The sequence below is a fragment of the Hippopotamus amphibius genome, chromosome 6 (genome assembly GCF_030028045.1).
Source record: "Hippopotamus amphibius kiboko isolate mHipAmp2 chromosome 6, mHipAmp2.hap2, whole genome shotgun sequence".
NCBI classification, from domain to species: Eukaryota; Metazoa; Chordata; class Mammalia; order Artiodactyla; family Hippopotamidae; genus Hippopotamus; species Hippopotamus amphibius.
This window is the reverse complement of record NC_080191.1, coordinates 8,374,582-8,395,023: the sequence shown is the minus strand read 5'-3', so window position 1 is coordinate 8,395,023 and position 20,442 is coordinate 8,374,582. Positions and strand designations below refer to the sequence as shown.

Below are 20,442 nucleotides of genomic sequence, written 5' to 3'. Positions count from 1 at the left end.
GGTAAGATTCCTCAAGGGAGGAACAACCTAAGACAGGCACAGTCGCAGAGGGGCCAACACGGGTGGGGCACAGACCCCTAATATCTGAGAGAGGTCTCCTGCCCCCAGGGCTGTTTTGCTCTCCACCCCCAGCTCAAATCCACACCTGCTCAACTCGGACCCAGGAAGTAAACAAAGATAATTGCCTCAGTCATGTGAGGCCCTTGATTGTTTATGAGTGTAACCTGAGAATGTTAGCCCACGAACTCAATAAAAGCAGCCTGGGATGAGTCAGCGGGGCTCTTGATCCGAGAGGTCTTGAGCCCCCCGGTCCCACTTTTCTCTTCAGTCTGTGTCTGTGTCTTCTTCAAGCTTGCGGCACCCGTCACTCACCTCGAGTGGCCGAGCTGGTCTCGGCAGGAACATATTCCTCTTTTTCTTCATTTTCTTTGACTCTATGTGTTGGCCTCTGCACATTAGATAAAACAACCACCTCTCCCAGTTTTGACAGAGTGGTCTGTGTAGAAGATGAACACAGCTCAGGCTGGCCTGAGCTCTTGGCCATCTCTCAAGCCTTTGTGCTTAAGCCACCTTCTTTGTTTTTAGTGGCTCCGGTAGTTGAGGGTGTGCCACGACCTATCAGTATCCCAAATGGGAGTCGGCACAGGCTGACTGGAAGCTAGACTCTCAGGCAGCAGCCGTTTCAATGAAGGTGATATGGGTATTTTCTCACTTGCCCAATGTGTAGGAGTCACTCGGCTAGTTTCTGGATTTCTTTCAGAGTGAACTGAGGTCAGGAGGCTCCTATGTTGCCACATTAGGTTGGAAGCCAGGGGACCCTACCTGGATATTTACCATATTTTGTTTATCCATTCATCAGTTGATGGACATTGAGCTGTTTCTACTTTTTGGCTATTATGAACAATGCTGTATGAATTCGCACATACAATTTTTTTACATGGACATGTTTTCATTTCTGTTAGATAGATTCCTAAGACTGTAATTGCTAGGTTCTCTATGACACTTTCTAAAAAAAATTATTTATTTATTTATTTATTTATTGGCTGTGTTGGGTCTTCGTTGCTGTGCATGGCCTTTCTCTAGTTGAGGTGAGCGGGTGCTAGCCTTTGTGCAATGCGTGGGCTACTCATTGCGGTGGTTTCTCTTGTTGTAGAGCATGGGCTCTAGGCATGTGGGCTTCAGTAGTTGTGGCACATGGGCCCAGTAGTTGTGGCTCACAGGCATAGTTGCTCCACGGCATGTGCAATCTTCCCTGACCAGGAATTGAACCCGTATCCCCTGCATTGGTAGGCGGATTCTTATTTTTTTTTTTTTGGCAGCTTATTAACCTGTAGCATTTAATGGTTAAATATCATAGAGTAGCACTGTAACCTGAACAAAGTTTATCGGCAAGAAGGTCATGAGCTCCGCCAGAAATTTCATCAGTCGCTGGCAGGCGGATTCTTAACCACTGCACCACCAGGGAAGTCTATGATACTTTTCAACATCTTATGGAAACTTCTCAGACTACAGTTTAAGAAAAGATGTTGTAAGCTAATACCTGGATTTGTTGTACTGTAGGCTAAAATGGCCTTAATGGGTAGTGTCACCATTCCAGGAGCTAGTGGAAAACGTCACTGAAAATTTCAATTCTTTGTGTTTCAAGGTCTGCTCCACTTGTTGCCTCTTCCACTGTATTCCTGTATCTGGTATAAGGATACTTTGGTGCTACCACTACCTTTAATTTTATTTGCCTTGGAGAGAGAAGTATTAACATGTAGATAATCACAAAGGCCTCAAATAATTGCTAACCCTTTAACTGTAAATTGTCTTAATATTTGATGAAAATGTTTTCATACTGAATGTGGTATTAAAATCAGAAAACTACACTTTTGTAAAGACCACTTTATAAATTGGATAAATGCTGAACACATTTACTCTCATGCTTTTTTAAAATGGATACATACCTTGATTTTTGCCTTCATTTCTTTGATGAGTTTTTTCCTTTCTAATTTCTTCTTTTGTTTCACTTTCCACTTTCCAATTTGGGCAGGCAGGAGGCGATCAGAAATATCTTGATCATCAACTTGCATAAAAACAGCTGCATCTGGGAAAAATCCACGTTCCCCCAGAAACTGGACCTCGTCAGGATATCGTGGGAAACCGTCTAATACAAAACCTGTGGAACTAGGTGGAAATTTCATAATTTACTTTATTGGCTTAAAATATTATATTATAAATATGGATTTAAAAGTGAAAAAAAGTACTAATAAATCTCAACTTTATATAAACTGTCCAATGAATAGTTTATAAACAGTTTACTATAGTATCTTTTCTTTCTTTTAATATTTCTACTTGCATAAACATGCTGTTTCTTCTCCCAAATGTACCGAGTTAAAATTATAATATTTTATATTTATAGTATAAAGCTGCAGTCAATCAGTTTATAGACAATTATTATTAATTAGAAGCCTATTAAGAGCTGTGAGAAGATCACAGGGAAAGAGAAAATAAGTTCTCTGCTTGGGACGAGTGACCAGCCTAATGCATGCGTCACCCTTACATAAAGAGTTTACTTGGCTACCCCCCACCCCTTTATTGAGAATCCTTCCCTTTTAGTCATTTTTCTTCTAATGATGTTTCTTTTCATGGGACAATTCACACCCTCTTCCCTGGCTCCCTTTGTAACCAGCAACAATAATTAATGTCTTCTTGGCTCATATGTGTAAGACGATTGTATTAAACAGGATCATCAAACTTGCTCAAGTATGATGAAACTTTAAGAATCATGAAAATAACTTGGGATGTTAACACATTTTCATTAGGGAGTATTTATAAAACAATCAGTCTTGGAGAACTTGGCTTGGTTTAGTTGAGAGACTCAATATTGGTCCCTTTCTGAATGAGAGTTTATCCTGTTTAAAATTTGGTTTGTTATAACTATTTATATTTAAAAATACTTTTTCTTCTTCATAGGAATAGGACTTTCCTGAACATTTGACAGTTTCAGCTCTTAACTGGCATTTAGAAATGCTGTTTTCTTTCTAATTAAGTGGGCAAATTTACATATATTGGCCGTAAGATATGTGTCCTTTTCTTTAGGGATGACTTCAGCAAAGTCTCTTCTGTTCTAGCTGTCACTTCTTTGTCAATGACATCTAAATCTTTACCTCTACACCCAACCTCCCGTCTGAGTTTTGTTTTTTAATAAGGTGGATATTAGACATTTGATTCCAATGTCTATTTTATTTATTTATTTATTTATTGGCTGAGTTGGCTCTTCGTTGCTGTGTGCTGGCTTTCTCTAGTTGCAGACAGTGGGGGCTACTCTTCATTGTAGTGCAGAGGCTTCTTATAGTGGTGGTTTCTCTTGTTGTGGAGCACAGGCTCTAGGCAGGCAGGCTTCAGCAGTTGCAGCACATGGGCTCAATAGTTGTGGCTTGCGGGCTCTAGAGCACAGGCTCAGTAGTTGTGGCACACGGGCTTAGTTGCTCCGCGGCATGTGGGAGCTTCCTGGACCAGGGCTCAAACGCATGTCCCCTGCATTGGCAGGCGGATTCTCAACCACTGCACCACTATGGAAGTCCTTTCTTCTGAGTTTTGATTTAGAATTTTCAACAAGCCACCTAGTTTCTCCATCTGAGTGCCCTTTAGGAACTATATACACATCATACTGTCAAAAATCACGCTCACTGTTACCCTTCCATACTGCTCTTCCTCTGACTCACTAATATCCAGGAGCCAAACTTCAGAGACATCCCTCAACTCCCTCTTGCTTCTCACATACAATAGCTAAGTCCTGGCATGCCCTCTTCTGCACCCACATTTCCATTTCTACCATTATATCTCAGTAATGTAATTAGCTACACCTCAGCAACCAATTACATCTCCAGAATGGATGCCTTTTTAAAATGTGTTGAGTTTTTTCTGATTATGAAAGCAATAAATCTCACTATACAAAAATCAGAAATAAAAGCATGGAAAAAGGGCAAACTTATCTACAACCTCATATCCAAGAGGTTGTTGACATTTTGTTTTGTTTCTTTCTAGTTTGTTCTTCACGTGTCCAACTTTCTATCATATTATAAATAACTCTGTATCTGCTTTTTTAACTTAACATCTATAATAAAAATTCTCATGCTATTACAAATTCTTCACTGTAATAAGTTTCAATGGTAGCATTAATGTTTAGCTATTTTATTTAGGCTTTTAGCATTTCATTTTTTACTTCTCTCCAATCCATATGCTTTTCTTCTTTTTAAAGGGTTCATGCTCTACACAAATTATAGTTGCCAACAAAGACGAATATTTGTTTTTCTAATTTACTGAGGTGATGAGAGCTTCTCTTTTTTCTGTTTTTGTATATATTTATTTATTTTATTTTGTCTAGTTATTTTTGGCTGTGTTGGGTCTTAGTTGCAGCATGTGTGCTCTTTGTTCCAGCACGTGGGCTCACACACTCTTCATTGCGGTGCATGGGCTTCTTTCTAGCGGCGCACGTGGGTTCCAGAGTGTGTGGGCTCAGTATTTGTGGTGCGAGGGCTCAGTTGCCCAGTGGCATGTGGAATCTTAGTTCCCTAAATAGGGATCAAACCCGAGTTCCCTGCATTGCAAGGCAGATTCTTAACTACTAGACCACCTGGGAAGTCCCTGCTTTTTTTTTTTTTTTAAATGTATGATGTGAAATCAAGAGCTAAGTTAATAAAGAATAACCCATAACTATGTTGCTACAAGTGACATGCCTAAGTTTACTACAACTATTGATCTAATTTCAGAAACAAGAAATTAAAATTAAAGTGACTAAGAATCCTACTTACTAAGTTAGGACAGGGACTAAGTGAAAGAGAGTAACCAGAGGAGGACTGGGACCTGCCAGTTATTTGAATTCTCTATGATATAGTTTCCTTATCTCCAAAATGAGAAAATAAAAGTTTCTGTCCTAGAGGGTATTTGTAAGAATTAAGAAAAGTAATATGAATAAAATGTAGGAGAACAGTATCTGGCACCCGGTAAGTCCCATATAACTGTTTGCTGTTATCGGTACTGTAAATATCACTTCACTTTCTTCTGGTGGGTACCAAGGTGAGGGAGTCTGGCTAGGAAATCAAGGCAAAATTTTAAACTCTGGTGACCTGGAATTCTTAAATTTGTCCTGTCTGGGGTCAGGATTGTTCCTGGCTCTTAGGAAAGGGATAAGACTACGGACAGCTATTAAGTGGTGTGAACAACCACCACAACAAAAACAAAGAGCATTGCTCATCAACCAGTTATCTGGGGGTGAAGGCACAACCCATTGCAGTTGTCTACTGACAGTGCGCCCTGAAAAGACTTCAGGATGAAAAAACAGGATGAGGCACTCTGTCCTTTGGATAAATGGGCCCCTGGATAGTTAAATGCATATCTCAGGAAGAATTTCAATGACCCCAGATTCTTGCATTTTCCCATACATAGAAAAGCAGTAAAATCATTAACTTGGGATATTAGTTCTTTGTGACTAGCAGTGATCTTTCATCAAGATGTATGCTTGACTACATGTATTTCCTAGCCAAAAAATTTATATATATATGTAAAATGGCTTTTCCCCTACCTCTTTGGAACAGTTATTCAGAGTTATCTCCCAGGCTATAGTCCTCAGTAAGACCCTGAATAAAAGTTACACTCACGGCTCTCAGGCTGTGCATTTTTCTTTAAGTTGACAGTGGAATTATCTACAATTGTTAAAAGACTACAAGACAAAGAGTCCAGTAGATCATGAGTACTGGGTAGGTTTAGAATATGGGTCCTTAATCACAACTACACATTCTAATCCCCTGGGGAGCTCTGAAGAACACCAATGCCCAGATCCCAACCTCACACCTCTAAAGATTTGATTCAATTGTTTTGGGGTGGGGTCCCTGGCATGAGTAAAAACATCCCCTAGGTGTTTTTAATGTGTGGAATCACTAGTTTACATGAGAGTAAAGGAGAAAATTCTTAAATTTATGTTGGATTACATTTTTAACTTTTAAGAATAAAGAAATAAAAGTCAATAAATGTATAAAAGTCTATATAAATGAAGATACCGTATTGGTTCCTTAAACCACCACTCAGAAAGAATTGCTTCAAGGATTTCGGGAGGCAATGGCTCATTTTCTGTTAGATTTAATCTGATTGCTTCTTCTTCTTCTGTAAGTTGCACTTCCTGAGGCTACAAACATAAATCAGAAAACAAAACAAAAATTTTAAACTCTATATTAATAAATAATACTATGTTGCATAGTTGATTAGGATAAGACCTATTTTTTCCTCAGGTCATTTTTTTATACTATTGCTTGTAAACATTTAAAAATCTGAGCTCTTTTCTTTAAACCAATATTTAATATGGTTTTAAATATCAAGTTACATTTACTACTGCTAAGAAGAGTTACTAGCAGTTAGAATGACTGGTTGTCATACATGGTCTCATGATATCGATCTCATCACTTTTCAGTACACCTTGTTCGTTCTATATCACATGCCTATAAAGCGTAACTGATTTTTGTCATCTATCTTATAATTTTTCAGCCTAGATCCTGATTAAAGGATGGGCCAAACAAGCAGTCATCTGGAATGTAATCTGTACTTGCGTGCACTTACAGGGGATCATTTGAGAAGCAAAGGGTCCAGCTATATCAGAAATGGTTAAAAGGTGAGTTAGAATTAAGAACTTTCTCTTTAAATCCCCAGATAGAAACCACCTAAGAGATATACACAAACTTTCTTGTGAGGCATCATTAGAAATTAATATTTTGAGATCTCCACTGGTGCTGGGGCAGATTTTTTATGATGTTAAATAGAAAACAGAGGACACAATGATAGAAAACCTTATAGTCTAGGTCAGACATATCAAATAACATAGTCCCAAATAAATGCTATACAACATTCTCAGGGAAAGCTTTTCTGTTTTTTATTGGAGCCATGTAGAACTCAGTATATTATATTCTAGCTGTGCAGTAAGATCTGTATTTAACATATGGGGAGGATGACTCTTAAATGACTTTCATGGGCTATTTTTTCTTCTTAGAAACTTTATATAGAGTTTTATACTGCTTATATTCTACTCCCCCAAAGTAACACCAGGAAGCACAATTATCTACAAAGAGAATATTAATATTCCTACCAGCTTCTTTGCATTTTTTTCCTCAATTGTAACATTGGCCTGAACTGCAAGCTCTTCAAGTTCTTGTTTTGCAAATTGTTCATCCTCAGAATCATCCTCAAATTCAGGTCCAGCTTTCTTTTCAGTTTTGAGCATTAGTTTTTCTTGAAGAAATTCTTCAAACTGAATATGAAAAATGCCCAAACTTTCTGCCAACTGTCTCCCGCAGACAGTTTTGCCAGAGCCATGGGGGCCCAGGAGGCATATCCTTAATGGAGGAGCCTGCCACAGGGGGTGGGTTGGGGGAGGCAGGGTAGAGGGAATGCGAAGAAAAGGAAGCTTTGAGAATTTAGAAAACATACGGCTTATTAACTGCCCTCCCTAAGACTGAATTATCACTTCACAAAACTCAAGGATGTTTCAACATTATGATACCAATTAACATGATTCACTGCATCAACCATGGTCCTCAGGGAGCATCAACAACCATAGAGCATCTTGATATCAAGTGCCAAAAGGTATTGAATAAAATAAAATTAATTTCATTTCTTTAAAAAGTTTTAATTAAGGAAGAATGGACTTTCTTAGCATGATAAAAACAATAACAACAACAACAAAAATAACAAAACCTCTCTACCAAACAAAAAGCTCATTGATACTGGAACCCTAGAGGACCCTTCATTAACTCTGTAATCTCTGTATTGGAGATAGGGAAGCCCCAAAACCAGAGAACCCACGGAGATCCAGATGTCCACTGACGCTCAAACTGTCAAGAACAATGATGAGAGTTGGGATGGAGGACCAGGTAAGTCTTTTGTGGATGTGGGGAAATGACTATTATATTGGTAGATGACAGCAAGCAGGTGTGGGAGATGGTGAAATATCTGGATGAAATGAGCCTCAAAGGGGTTGGCAGTAATGGATTTTGAGCAGCAGAGGGAAGGAAGGAACACAGACTCATCACCTTCTGTCCTTGTGAAGGAAAGGTTCAGAGAAGAGTTTAAAGGTGCAAGTATACCAGAGAAATACAGAAGAAAGAGGAATCAGGTAGCCTGAGGAATAGGGAAATTTTTTTAAAAAGAAATTTATGAGGTTTGAGAAGATAGCAAGTCCACAAAAGAAGAAAATATTTGAAAAAAGAAATAGAGAAAAGAAAGCGCTCTTAGAGATGAAAAATGTGATTGCTGAAGTAAAAAGTTCAATAGTACTGTGAAATTCTAAGATTCCCTAGCATGAGAAACACATGCTTTCAGATTAAACATGCACCATGTGTCCAGCGCACTGAATAAAAAAGGTCCTGGACACAAGAAAAGGGAAAGAAGCTCTTAAAGAGCTTTGAAATATTTTAAAAAGTTGTCTTACAAAGAAATTAAAATCAGCCTCGTGGATGCTGCCTCACAGTAAAGCAATACCTTTAATATTCTTTTCTTTTTCGGCCGTGCTGTGCAGACTGTGGGATCCTAGTTCCCCAGCCCTCAGCAGTGAGAGTGCGTAGTCCTACACTGGACTGCCAGGGAATTCCCTAATATTCTAAAAGGGAATGATTTTCGACCTAAAATTCAATGCCTACACTAATTATTAAACATATATGAGAACCAAATGATGACATTTTCAGATATGAAGAAAGTTAGATAGAAATGTGTTTCAGCAAAAAAAGGGTTTGAAAAACCCACAAAAGCAAGAGAAAGACATGATGTGAATATCTGTTGATTTTGCCATCCACCATTTATTCACTCTTCTTCTGTTAAACATATCTGGATTCCCCCTGCCCAGGAGACCACCTGTTATCACTCTCAGTTTATGTGCTTCCAGTGGAATTGATTCCATCATTGATTCAAGAATTGGGCATGACATGAAAAGATGCTCAACATCACTAATCACCAAGGAAATGCAAATCAAAACTACGAGATATCACTTCACACCTGTCAGAACGGCTATTACCCAAAAGACAGGAAACAACAAGAGTTGGCAAGGATGGGCACTGCTGGTGGGAATGGAAATTTGTGCAGCCACTATGGAAGACAGCATGGAGTTTCCTCAAAAAACTAAAAATAGAACTTTCTTGTGATTCAGCAATTCCACTTCTGAGTATTTATATGAAGAAAACAAAAACACTAATTAGAAAACACAGATGTACCATTAATGTCCTTTGCAGCATTATTTGCAATAGACAAGATATGGAAGCAACCTAAGCGCCCATTGATAGATGAATGGTTAAAAAAGATGTGGTACACATAATGGAATATTACTCAGCCATAAAACAGAATGAAATCTTGCTGTTTGCAACAACATGGATGGACCTAGATGGTATTATGCTAAGTGAAATAAGTTAGACAAATACTGTATGATTTCATGTATATGTGGAATCTAAAAATCGAAACAAACAACAGAACAGAAACAGACTCATAGATATAGAGGAAAAACTGGTGGCTGCCAGAGGGGAAGGAGGGTGGGGAGACAGGTGAAAGAGGTGAAGGAGATTAAAAAGTACCAGCTTTCAGCTATAAAACAAATATGTCCAGGATGGAGGTACAGCATATGGTGACAGATGGTTACTAGACATCTTGGTGATCCCTTTACAATACACATAAATGTCAAACCACTATGTTGTACACCTGAAACTAATATAATACTGCATGTCGGTTATAACTCAATAAAAAGAAGAATTGGGCATGTGATGAGATTTAAGTCAACTGATGCATCACTTGAGAAAAATAATGAAAAATAAGATGGTGAATAATGAAGACAGAGTGGTATGAAATTATGTAGGTACAGTCTCACACCATACTTTTGGATCACATTTTAAATACCTCAGTGATGAAACTGCTGAAGTAACACCTCACTCATCCACAGGTTAAACCTCTGGCAAATAGAGCTGTGTGGAATTCAGAGCGGATAAGTAAGCTAGGAAGCGAAGGGATGTAGATACATGACACTTTGCAGAAAAAGTGTGGACTCACTATTAAGAGTTCAGGCTTTTGTCCACAGGGATATGACTCAAACAAGGCAGTAGATCACAAGGAGTGAAACAGACTAAGAGGAAAACAAAACGCCAAAAGAAGACAAAAGGCCACATTCCTAAGTGACTCCCATCACCAGCAGGGCCAGGGCACAACCGTCTGGGTACTTCAGAAGTCCCTATGGGACTACTGAGGTCCATGAAAACAGCCTGAATTATCCAGAAGAGTCTAAATTGTGTTTTATAAGTTCTGTTTAACAAGGCATTAATGTTATTGGAAGTCGTGACAATATATTGTGGTTTATATATTTTGGTCTTGTAATCCCATTCTAGGGAATTATACTAATAAAATAATTAAGAGACACAAAGGATCATATACCCAAAGATTTCCTAAGTACTATTTCATATCCACAATGGAAAATCACACTATAAAAAATACTGTGAAAAAATGTCCAAAAAGAAATTAGATGTTAAAATGGTATGTCAAAATGATTGGGCAATAAAATAAATCCTATACATTTACAAGCAGTAAATTCAGCTGTGACGTTCTACTTTAGCTAAAAAGATATCATGTGTTGGTTTGACACAAGGCTAATGAAGAAATCAAAATAGATACTTAGATTATGTTATATTCCAAAAAGTCATTCTTGGAAGCTAGATATTTCCATGATACCATTACATTAGCTCGGGAACTTCCCTATTGAGTACGATGGTGAAGGTTGGTAATAAGTCCCTAAAAAAGTATGCAGGAGCAATTGACAGGATGGGAATATCGTTTTCACCTTTAACGGTTTGTCATGAGCCACATACTCCTCAGGTTGCTCCAGAAACTTTTCTTTAGCCTCAGGACTTGAAAAGTAATAGATCTTTTCCCGATATTTAGCTGCTTCTTCTGTGCTGCCTGGTTGTAGGATGAAGTTTTCTTTGAGAGCCACAGGACAAAAGTGCTTCGTATCTCCCAAATGCCTTCTCTTCTCTTTAATTCTATCTTCATTCTAGAAATATTATTCAAAGTTTGAAGAACACTATTAATGTGCTATTCATGTAAGACGAAAGAGGGAATTAAAAATGCATCTTGATTAGTTTTAATCCATAACAATATCCCTTTAAAACAATCCACAAAAGACCAGTTCTTACACTACTTGAGTTAATCAAAAAAATCTGTTTCTCATATCTCTCTGCGTTCACATCCCAAGCACCTTTATTTTATAAATAAAATGAAGGAGCACCAAGAATGAAGGCATCCCCAGTCCTCTACAGACAAACATACAATAAAACCCCCATAATGTGCTGATGCAGGGTCACTGTGAGGTCAGTTTCTAAAATAAAATTATTTCCAAGAAGTAAAAGCTGAGTCAAGGTCACAACTTCTTACTCATTAAAAATGAAATGAGAGATGCCTCAGGATTTGCTTTGTTTCCTACTTGGTGAATATATAGTCAAATAATTTAGAACTATTTTATTTTGTTCAACTGGAAATATGTAATATATTTTATTTGTGATAGATGAAGAAACTGTGTAAAGTCCCTTAAGGACTCTTGCAATTTATTTAAAGCAAAATACATTTAAAAAATAATTTTCTAATAAGAAAAAAAATATCAAATTGTATACTTTAAATACATGCAGTTTATTATATGTCAATTATATCTCAATAAAAGTTCTTTAAAAAAGCAAAAAAAATTTTTCTGTATTGTACATACATGCTTGCTGTAAAAATATTCAAAACATATCACAATGCATAAGGAATGAACATTTCCTCTCATCTTTTTCCTTCGAATACTATATTAACACTCAGTAGTTTTATGTGTATCCTTCCAGACCCCTTTTTCTAAGTATGTCCTACACATCTACGTACAAAAATAGATACAAATTTAGGCACAAATACATTATTTTTAAAATATATATATATATTTATTTATTTATTGGCTGCATTGGGTCTTTGTTGCTGCACTTGGGCTTTCTCTAGTTGCGGTGAGTGGGGGCTACTCTTCATTGTGGTGCGTGGGCTTCTCATTGCGGTGGCTTCTCTTGTTGCAGAGCACAGGCTCTAGGTGCGTGGGCTTCAGTAGTTGTGGCACATGGGCTCAATAGCTGTGGCTTGTGTGCTCTAGAGCACAGGCTCAGTAGTTGTGGCGCACAGGCTTAGTTGCTCCGAGGCATGTGGGATCTCCCTGGCTCAGGGATGGAACCCGTGTTCCCTGCATAGGCAGGCGGATTCTTAGCCACTGCACCACCAGGGAAGCCCACAAATACATTATTTTTATAAATACCAATGAAATAAGACTTTACATGATTATTCTACAACACACCTCTTTTTTCCCCTGAGTAAGATATAAAAAACAACTTTCTGTGAAGGGGCAAAAATAAGACTAACCTCTGCTTTTCTTGTGTCATTCTTGGTCAATTTTTGTGTGAGGATTATGCAAGCTTCAAAATGAGCTGGAAAGTATTGATGTTTTTCTATGATATAGAAGATTTAAATAAGACATCTAATCAACGAGAAATGTCCTATAACTTCCTACAATTAGTTTTGTTTGTTCAGCTTTTATCTTTTGTCCTAAGCAAATTTTAGTAATTTATATTTTGAAAATGCTTTTTATGTTGACTTAAAAATTTATTAGTATAAAGTTGTATTATAAAACAACCCTCTTTCTAAATCTAATTATATATCCATTTCTATCTCAAATGTTATTTACTGCTTCTTATTTTTACCTGACTCTACTTGCCAGAAATTTGTCTATTTTATTGTTCATGTCAGTGAACCAACTTTTCATTTTTTTTGAAGTTAGGTCTACTGTTTTGATTTGGTTTTGTTTTCCTATTTCATTAATTTTTTTTTAATATCCTTCTTTCTACTTACTTTTGGTTTGATTTGTTATGCTTCTTCCTAGGTTCTTGAGTTGAATGCTTAATTAATTTCTCCAGCCTTTCTTGTTTTTCAATAAATGCACTTAAAGTAAGGTTGCCAGACTTAGCAAATAAAAATGAAGTCTCCCCAATTACATTTGAATTTCAGTTAAAAAAGAATGTGAGGTATGTGTGTGGCGGTGATAAGGATTGCGGGGGTCTTGGAGCAAGGGATTCTGGGAAGATGGTGATCAGAAGACTCTCTCTCCCCTTCTCTATCACCTCCTCAGTGTTGAATAACTGCTGGGGCAGGTGGCTGGTATCCATGGACAAGTGAGGGGAGACAACGGTACAACTCTTTGCCACTATGGGCGGGATGAGTACCTGGAGACAAACATCAGAGGGACCAGAGCATTAAGATGGCAAGTCTTAGGAGGAATTTTGCCTGTAGAAATCTGTGGATTTCTTGGGGAAATGTTAGCATCAGCAACTACCACCCAGGAGTTTTTGCGGTCTCTGTGGCCTGCAAGAGACCAAGAAGGAGCTGTATGGGTGGGCGGAATCCTCCCTGACCCTGCATCTGGGCAAGTATGAGGAATCCAGGTAGCTGGGCCTGTCTCAGGTCTCAGCAACAAATAGGTGGCCTATCTACTGCTATACTCCTGACTGATACGGAGAAAAGTCACTTTGCCTTTCATAATTTTTGAGAATGCTGTCACCTAAAGCACTCCAGCAACAGTCCTGAACTCCACTGAGCCAAAAAAAAGGAAGGAAGAAAGAAAACAACCACCCACCTCAGGAAGCCTGGTGCACACTGCAAGGTTAGTCAGATCAAACAGACCACAGAACTCTGCAACACAGGCAGGAAGAAACCCAATCTCAGAGTAGAAGAATGATGGAGACACTTATAGAGATTCAAGTAAACACTAGAAAGAGTACATGGGCACCAATACAATATGTAAATGACCGAGAAAGAGAGTGAGCACGTGTGGTAGAATAAGGGCCCCCAAAGATCCCCAAAACCTGTGAATATGCTATCTTATGTGTGTGGTTAAGTTAAGGATGTTGCTGCAGGAAGATCAACCAGGTGGGCCCAATGTAATCACAGGGTCTTTATAAGAAGAATGCAAGAAGGTCAAAGGCAGACGGAGATGAGATAATGGACAGTAGCGGTTGAAGTGATGTGTTTTGAAGGGAGGAAAGAGGCCATGAATCAAAGAATGCAGATGACTTCCAGAAATTGAAAAAGATAGGAAAAGGCGTCTCCTCTAGAGGAAGGAAACATAGCCAACACTGATTTTAGGCCTGTAAGATTCATTTCAAAGTATCAACCGTGAGAACTGTACAATAATTTGGTTGTTTTAAGCCACAAAGTTTGTAGCATTTTGTTACAGCAGGAATAGGAAACTAATACACTCTAGAGACCCCAATGAATGTCTTAAGGTAGAAGGTGGAGAGTAAGACAAGGCTACACATACTTGAACAAAATCTACAAATATATGAACAAAAAGTAAGAGATGGAAAATTTGAGGGAAAAGATAAGATATTTGGAGGATAGATCCAAGAGTATTAAGTATTATGAGAGGAAAAAAAGGAAGAGATGGAGGAGAGGCAAGAATTAAATTTGCCACAAATAGAGAAAGAAATAACCTCAGAGTTAAACTCATGCCAAGTGCAGGCAGACTTGATGAGAAAAGATGAACACCTGAACACACCTTGATACAGTTTCTGATCCCTGGAATAGCATTAGAACTGTTGTTTCTTTTTCTTTTTATGTGGCAAAAGCAAAATATCTCTGATTGTTGATTTTTCCTATTGTAAAAACACTGCATCTCTAATATTAAAAAACCAGACAATATCGATAAGTATTTACAAAATAAGAATTACTTGTCAGTCCATCACTCAGAGAGAACCACCATTAACACATTAAACAGCTTGATTGAGGTATAACTGACGTTAAAACACTTGCATATTTAGTTCATAATTTGGTAAGTTCTGACATATGTTTGATCCATGAAACCATCACCACAGTCAAGATAATAAACATATTTGTCAACAGCATAGATTGCTCCTGTCTCTTTGTAATCCCTCCCTCCTGCCCCTATTTGCCTCCTATCTGCCCCATCCTCAGGCAACTGCTGCTCTGTTTTCTATCACTATAATTAGTTTGCATTTTCTAGAATTTTATGTAGGTGGAATCACAGAGTATGTATTCTCTTTTGGTCTGGCCTTTTCTCTTCACATAATTGTTTTGAAATGCATCCAGGTTGGTATCTGTATCTGTAGTTCTTTTATTTGTTTTAATGTGTGTGTGTGTGTGTGTGTGTGTGTGTGTGTGTGTGTGTGTACTATTCCAGGTCTAATTATTCCCCATTCCTAAGACTAGACTCTCTTTCGTACACTACCCAATGCTCTGTGAAATTTGGGGTTTTTCCAGTCTAGTTGGTCAGAATAGGCATTATTTATGGCTCTGTGTGAGGCCCAAGTACTTGAGGTCATTTGGTCCTTCCCAGGGTCCTGAGTAGTTTCTTTACATGCAAAGCTGATAAGTGCCCTGTTGAATAGTTGAAGGGGCTACTCTGCAGGTGTCCAGAGCTCTCATCTCTTGTCCCTTTCCTGTGAATTCTAGCTGCTTTGGTCTCCCAGGGTTCGCTGCTCTATCTCCTCCAATCCTCCAATCAGTGAATCTCCCTGGCTCTGTCTGGGTCCCTCCTCTGTGTACCACAGCCTGGACAAGGTACATGGCCTTACAGACAGGAAGATGGGGAAATCATAGGGTGTACCTCATTTATTTCCCGTCTCTCCGGGATCAACGTGCTTCACTGTCTTATGTCAACGTCTTGAAAACTGTTTCATGTATTTATCCTATTTTTCAGTTGTTTCAGGCAGGAGGGTAAATCCAATCCCTTTTACTCCATCTTTCCTGGAATGACTGTTAACATATATTCCCAGAATTTTTATCATGAGGTAGTGTACTTTTTTTTTTCTTCTGTCTGTATAGGACTTTTCTTTCCCTTTTCAAGTAACACGACCCTTCTCCCTCTTCTCGTGGAGAATCACTCCTTCCACACTCCAAGGTTCTCAGATGGGCCAATCACAGGCACTCCTCACCTTGTAGCCCCTGAGTGGGCATGTGGCTGGGGTTGGCTCAATCACATACAAAGTCCTCTAGTTACTATGATTAATCAGGGCAACTGACTGAGCTGGGAGAAACAAAATTGTTTCTTGTGATTTTTCTAGGTGCGTGTAGAGATAGTGTTGTCTTTCTTCCCAGATCAAAATTTCTAAGGATGTACTCCCAGAATTCCTGGCAGCCATGTCTGCTGTATTCGGAAAAAGCATCTTTGCAGATGTAATTAAGGATCTCAAGATGACATATCATCGTTCATTATCCAGGTAGTCCCTGAATCCAATGACAAGTGTCCTTATGAGAGAAGGAGAAGACATGGAAGAGAAGGCCACGTGCAGACCGAGGCAGAGGCTGAAGCCAAGACAGAGGCAGCCAAGGATTATCTGGAGCCACCAGAAGCTGGAACAGGCAGGGAAGTGTTCTCCTGGGAACCTTCAGAGGGAGCATGGTCCTACCGACACCTTGATTTCAGAATTCTGGGCTCAAGAACCACGAGAGGACAAATTTCTGTTGCTTTAAGCCTTTGAGTTTGTGGTGCTTTGCTTTTTCTTTTTTCTTTTTTTGGTTGCACCATGCTGCACGGGATCTTACTTCCCTGACCAGGAATCGAACCCACTCTCCCTGCATGGGAAGCATGCAGTCTTAACCACTGGACCACCAGGGAAGTCTCTGGGGTACTTTATTATGGAAGTCTTAGGAAACTAATCCTGGAGGTAAAACTGATCTGTGTTATGGTGAATTAGGAAGAGTGGAAGTGAGGAAAAGACACTATATCATCAATGAAGACCATACTTAGAAATTTAAGTTTTAAATATTACAGACAGCTCGATACAAAAAAGACATCATGCTCTTGCAGACCAGAGCAGGACACAAAAGAAGAACAGAAGGAGGATGACTGAGAGAAGAGAATCTGAATATTAGTGGGACAAAACCCACATCCTTTAGCCACCCCCACTGACGGTCTCAGCAGTTCCTTAGGGTAAAGGACCGAAAGCTGCTAGAGGAATCATACTGCATACCATTGGTTGTTTGAAACATACATATTTGGGTTTAAGTTAAGCAACAGTAAGTTAATTACAACTGAATGTTTATCTAACCTATTGTTTTATTGATAAAGAACAGAATTAAAAGAATCACATCCTATTTTATTATTGATAGATGCCTGAACCGGGAGACTATCAGTTTGAGACTAGTGATCAAAATTGTGGTGCTAAGGGAGTAGATTGATGCCGTTTGAGCAAACCACTCACTGTTATCATGCCAGCAGCCCCTCAAAGATGCCACTGCTGTATTTTATATAAAACACCCACTTCTGTTAAGTTTATAAAATATTCCTGTCTCTGATACCTAAAGATGTTTCCACGGGAAAAAATTTAAGGATTTCTTTTTTCTTTTTTCATGGGTGTCATATAGTGTCTAAGTAGCCCTGGCATTTCAGAGGCCACATGAAGCTGGGTGGAGGCAAAATGTGTTGAAAACATTTATAAAACTGAAGATCCCTGCTTGCTTGCTTGGAGTCTGAAAGTGCCAGGTCCCGCTCTGGAGGAGTGAGCAGGAACGGAGACTCCTACCTCCTCCTCCTCCTCCTCCTCTTCTAGCTCCTCCTCCACTTCGGCCTCAGCCTGATAATCTTCTGTCTCCACGTCGTAATCATCCATAGTTAACTCCCAGCCAGCGTACTGGAAAGGCTCTGCAGGAAAAGCAAGAGACAGCTGGGAAGATATTTTGAGGATAAAAGCACATTAGCATACGACAGTAGACAAAAAGTAGGAAAATTCATGATAGGGACCGGTCTCTTAGCTTCAGTGTGTATGCAAACAGGCCTTCACAAAGTCTTTAAGTCACAACCGGCCAGCCTGGCCCGTGCTGTTTGTGCCTCACGGCTGTTCTGATGGGCGGGTGCTGGCGCTATGACAGTTGTTCAATGTTTTAAATATCATCCCTGGATATACTGAATGTTTTACTGCATAAACCATAGGCTTTAAACGTTCACAGTACTTTTAATAATGTTATCTGCTCCTGGCAATCAATGTTGTGATTACAGACAGCCCTTACTTTCCATGGTCTCAATGACTTTTTGAAGTAGTTCCTCCGGAGTTTTGTCAGCAATCTCCAAGCTTAAAACTTGAGTAAAAGAGTCACTGATTGCTGTTTCCACCTGTCTCCAGGCGTGGTAGAAAGATCTGACACTCTCTTTAATTGGCTCCATTTCAGGAACATCAGGATAAGCGTCTTCTGGAAACTCGGGCAGTACAACTTTTGAGTAAAGGTTAAAAGAAAAAAAAAAAGAGCCTTTACGTATTATAGCTTTAGTCATATTGCCAAAATAATTTATACTTTATAATACTTTAAAAACATTTGAAAGAAATCAACTTAGTATTTTAAGTAATAATATACACATAAATTCATATCTCAGTTATGCTTTGTTCCTTGTATTGGCTGTAGATGAATTATTATTTATAAGTAAAATCCAAATTATGTGGATAATTAATATGAATTTCATACGGCAACTTTAACTGTTAATAAGTTGGCTAGATACACTTTTAATAACTTAGATAAATATAATACACATCGACTGGTATACAACTGGCATAGAAAGAAAGACGTAGGAAGTGGGCACTATGCCTAAAGTTGTAAGAGAATATGAAAAGCACTTTACCGCACTAACTAGTTTTATTTTATAATCTAACCTGTTTCAGATAATTCTTTAGTTTCTAGGTCCTCTTTGGATTCTTTTGGAATTTCTGTTCCAACTGTAGTATCCTCAGAAGGCTCAGACACTTAAAAAAAAATCTAATAATTAGTGTTTGAATTTTAAAACATTATTCCTTTATGAAGGTTTCGGCACAAAGAAAATTTCAAAACACAGTTTAAATTGTAGATACTACATCTAATTGATAATACAGTTCTTGTTAGGTAAAGTATTGAAACTGAGTCCCCTTAAAACCTTGTTCCCCTTCCGAGTTTATGATCAACCTCTCTATTCAAAACTCTACTCCCTTTCTTGTCCCCTCGGACTTCAATCCTGTGCTAATTGAACACTAGTCAAGCAGAGTCAGGTAACATCATTAATGCACAAACTCAGGTTGTTTCTCCAGGGCAAGACCCCTGGATCATGACCCACCAGATCAGAGACTCATAAACAGCAGGCATCCTGACCCCCAAAAGTACAGTTAAGAAATGTCACAAAATGATGATTAACTGCAGTTTCTTTGTTCTTCCCCTTTAAAAGCCCCCAAATCAAAGACCAGGCTGGAGCGGATCTGAGGCTTGTCTCCTGCTCACTTGCTTGGCACCCTGCAATAAGCCCTTACTTTGTGCAAACTCCTGCTGTCAGAGTTTGACTTTCTGCACCACAGGCACATGAGCCCACTGCTCGGTTTCAGCAAGGCACAAAAATACATAAAAGTATAAGGCAGAAAATGAAGAATACTCTTAAATACACAAAAGGACATTGACCAGAATAATGATTGGTACATACAATTCTAACTGATAACTGTTGTTAAACACCATTCAAGCTTCTGTTCACATGGCATCAAACTAGCAGTGCCTGATAGTTCTCTTAATTTCTTGAGATTCTCAAAAAAATATACCAAAGGATCATAAAGTGGCAATAAAGGTGATGATATGCCAAGGTGTCAGCTGTGGGTTTATGTGTGGTGAGACTGAGGAGAGCCTCATAGATCAACAGCTGCTGTCCTGGGTGATATAAGACATGATCCACATACAGATCTAGCGTAGACAGTTTCAGGGAAGGAAGGATTAATTATCTTTCTTCTCACCCCATAGTCTCTCCCAGTTCTGAGACACAAGTTTTTTTGTAGAACACACACACACACACACACACACACACACACACACACACATTTCTAAAATATATATGTAACCAGTCTGTGATACTGTGGAAACTGTCCTCTAAGTTAGCTAAAATAATAGTTGGGTCCTCTTTCTACAGAATCTGTAATGTTTAATACTTAAGAGGACAGGGACTAGAAGAGGACAAGCCCAGGGCTGGCCTGGTGGCAGCATGTTTAATTGTAAGGTGTTCAATTAACTAAAGAAAAGCATAACCCCGACAAAGGCAAGAAGAGCACCAAGCATACACAGAAAATTCTGAAGTGTCTCAGCTGCTCTGGCTGAATCGGAGAACGCAGTAGTTGGCGGATGAAGAAGATCCAGCTTCAGTCTCGAAAAGCCATACACATTGAATCAGGTTGACGCACATTAACCTGACCTTCAGGTCTACACCTGAGAGTGAAGAAGTTTAAGTGAAAGGAGTACCTGTATGTTGTATGTTTGCTGGGGGAGAGGGGATTCTTATAAATACTCTACCTATCCTTCCTGTTGGTTACCCTACTCTCCCTGCTCCATTCAGGGAGAAGTCAACAAGAACAACAACAAAACAGCAAC

General features: G+C 38.8%; 1 protein-coding gene across 1 annotated transcript in view; it reads right to left on the bottom strand.

Annotated features, from left to right (window-relative positions):
* Window positions 1–20,442, bottom strand: part of AK9 (adenylate kinase 9) — a 110,142-nt gene that overhangs the window by 29,157 nt on the left and 60,543 nt on the right. Inside the window, exons 19-24 of the mRNA XM_057737677.1 lie at window positions 18,088–18,288; window positions 17,604–17,722; window positions 10,838–11,050; window positions 7,118–7,378; window positions 6,042–6,166; window positions 1,947–2,166 (exon numbers count right to left, since the gene is read on the bottom strand). Coding sequence (XP_057593660.1) covers window positions 1,947–2,166; window positions 6,042–6,166; window positions 7,118–7,378; window positions 10,838–11,050; window positions 17,604–17,722; window positions 18,088–18,288 — 1,139 coding nt within the window. The remainder of the gene's footprint in view (window positions 1–1,946; window positions 2,167–6,041; window positions 6,167–7,117; window positions 7,379–10,837; window positions 11,051–17,603; window positions 17,723–18,087; window positions 18,289–20,442) is intronic.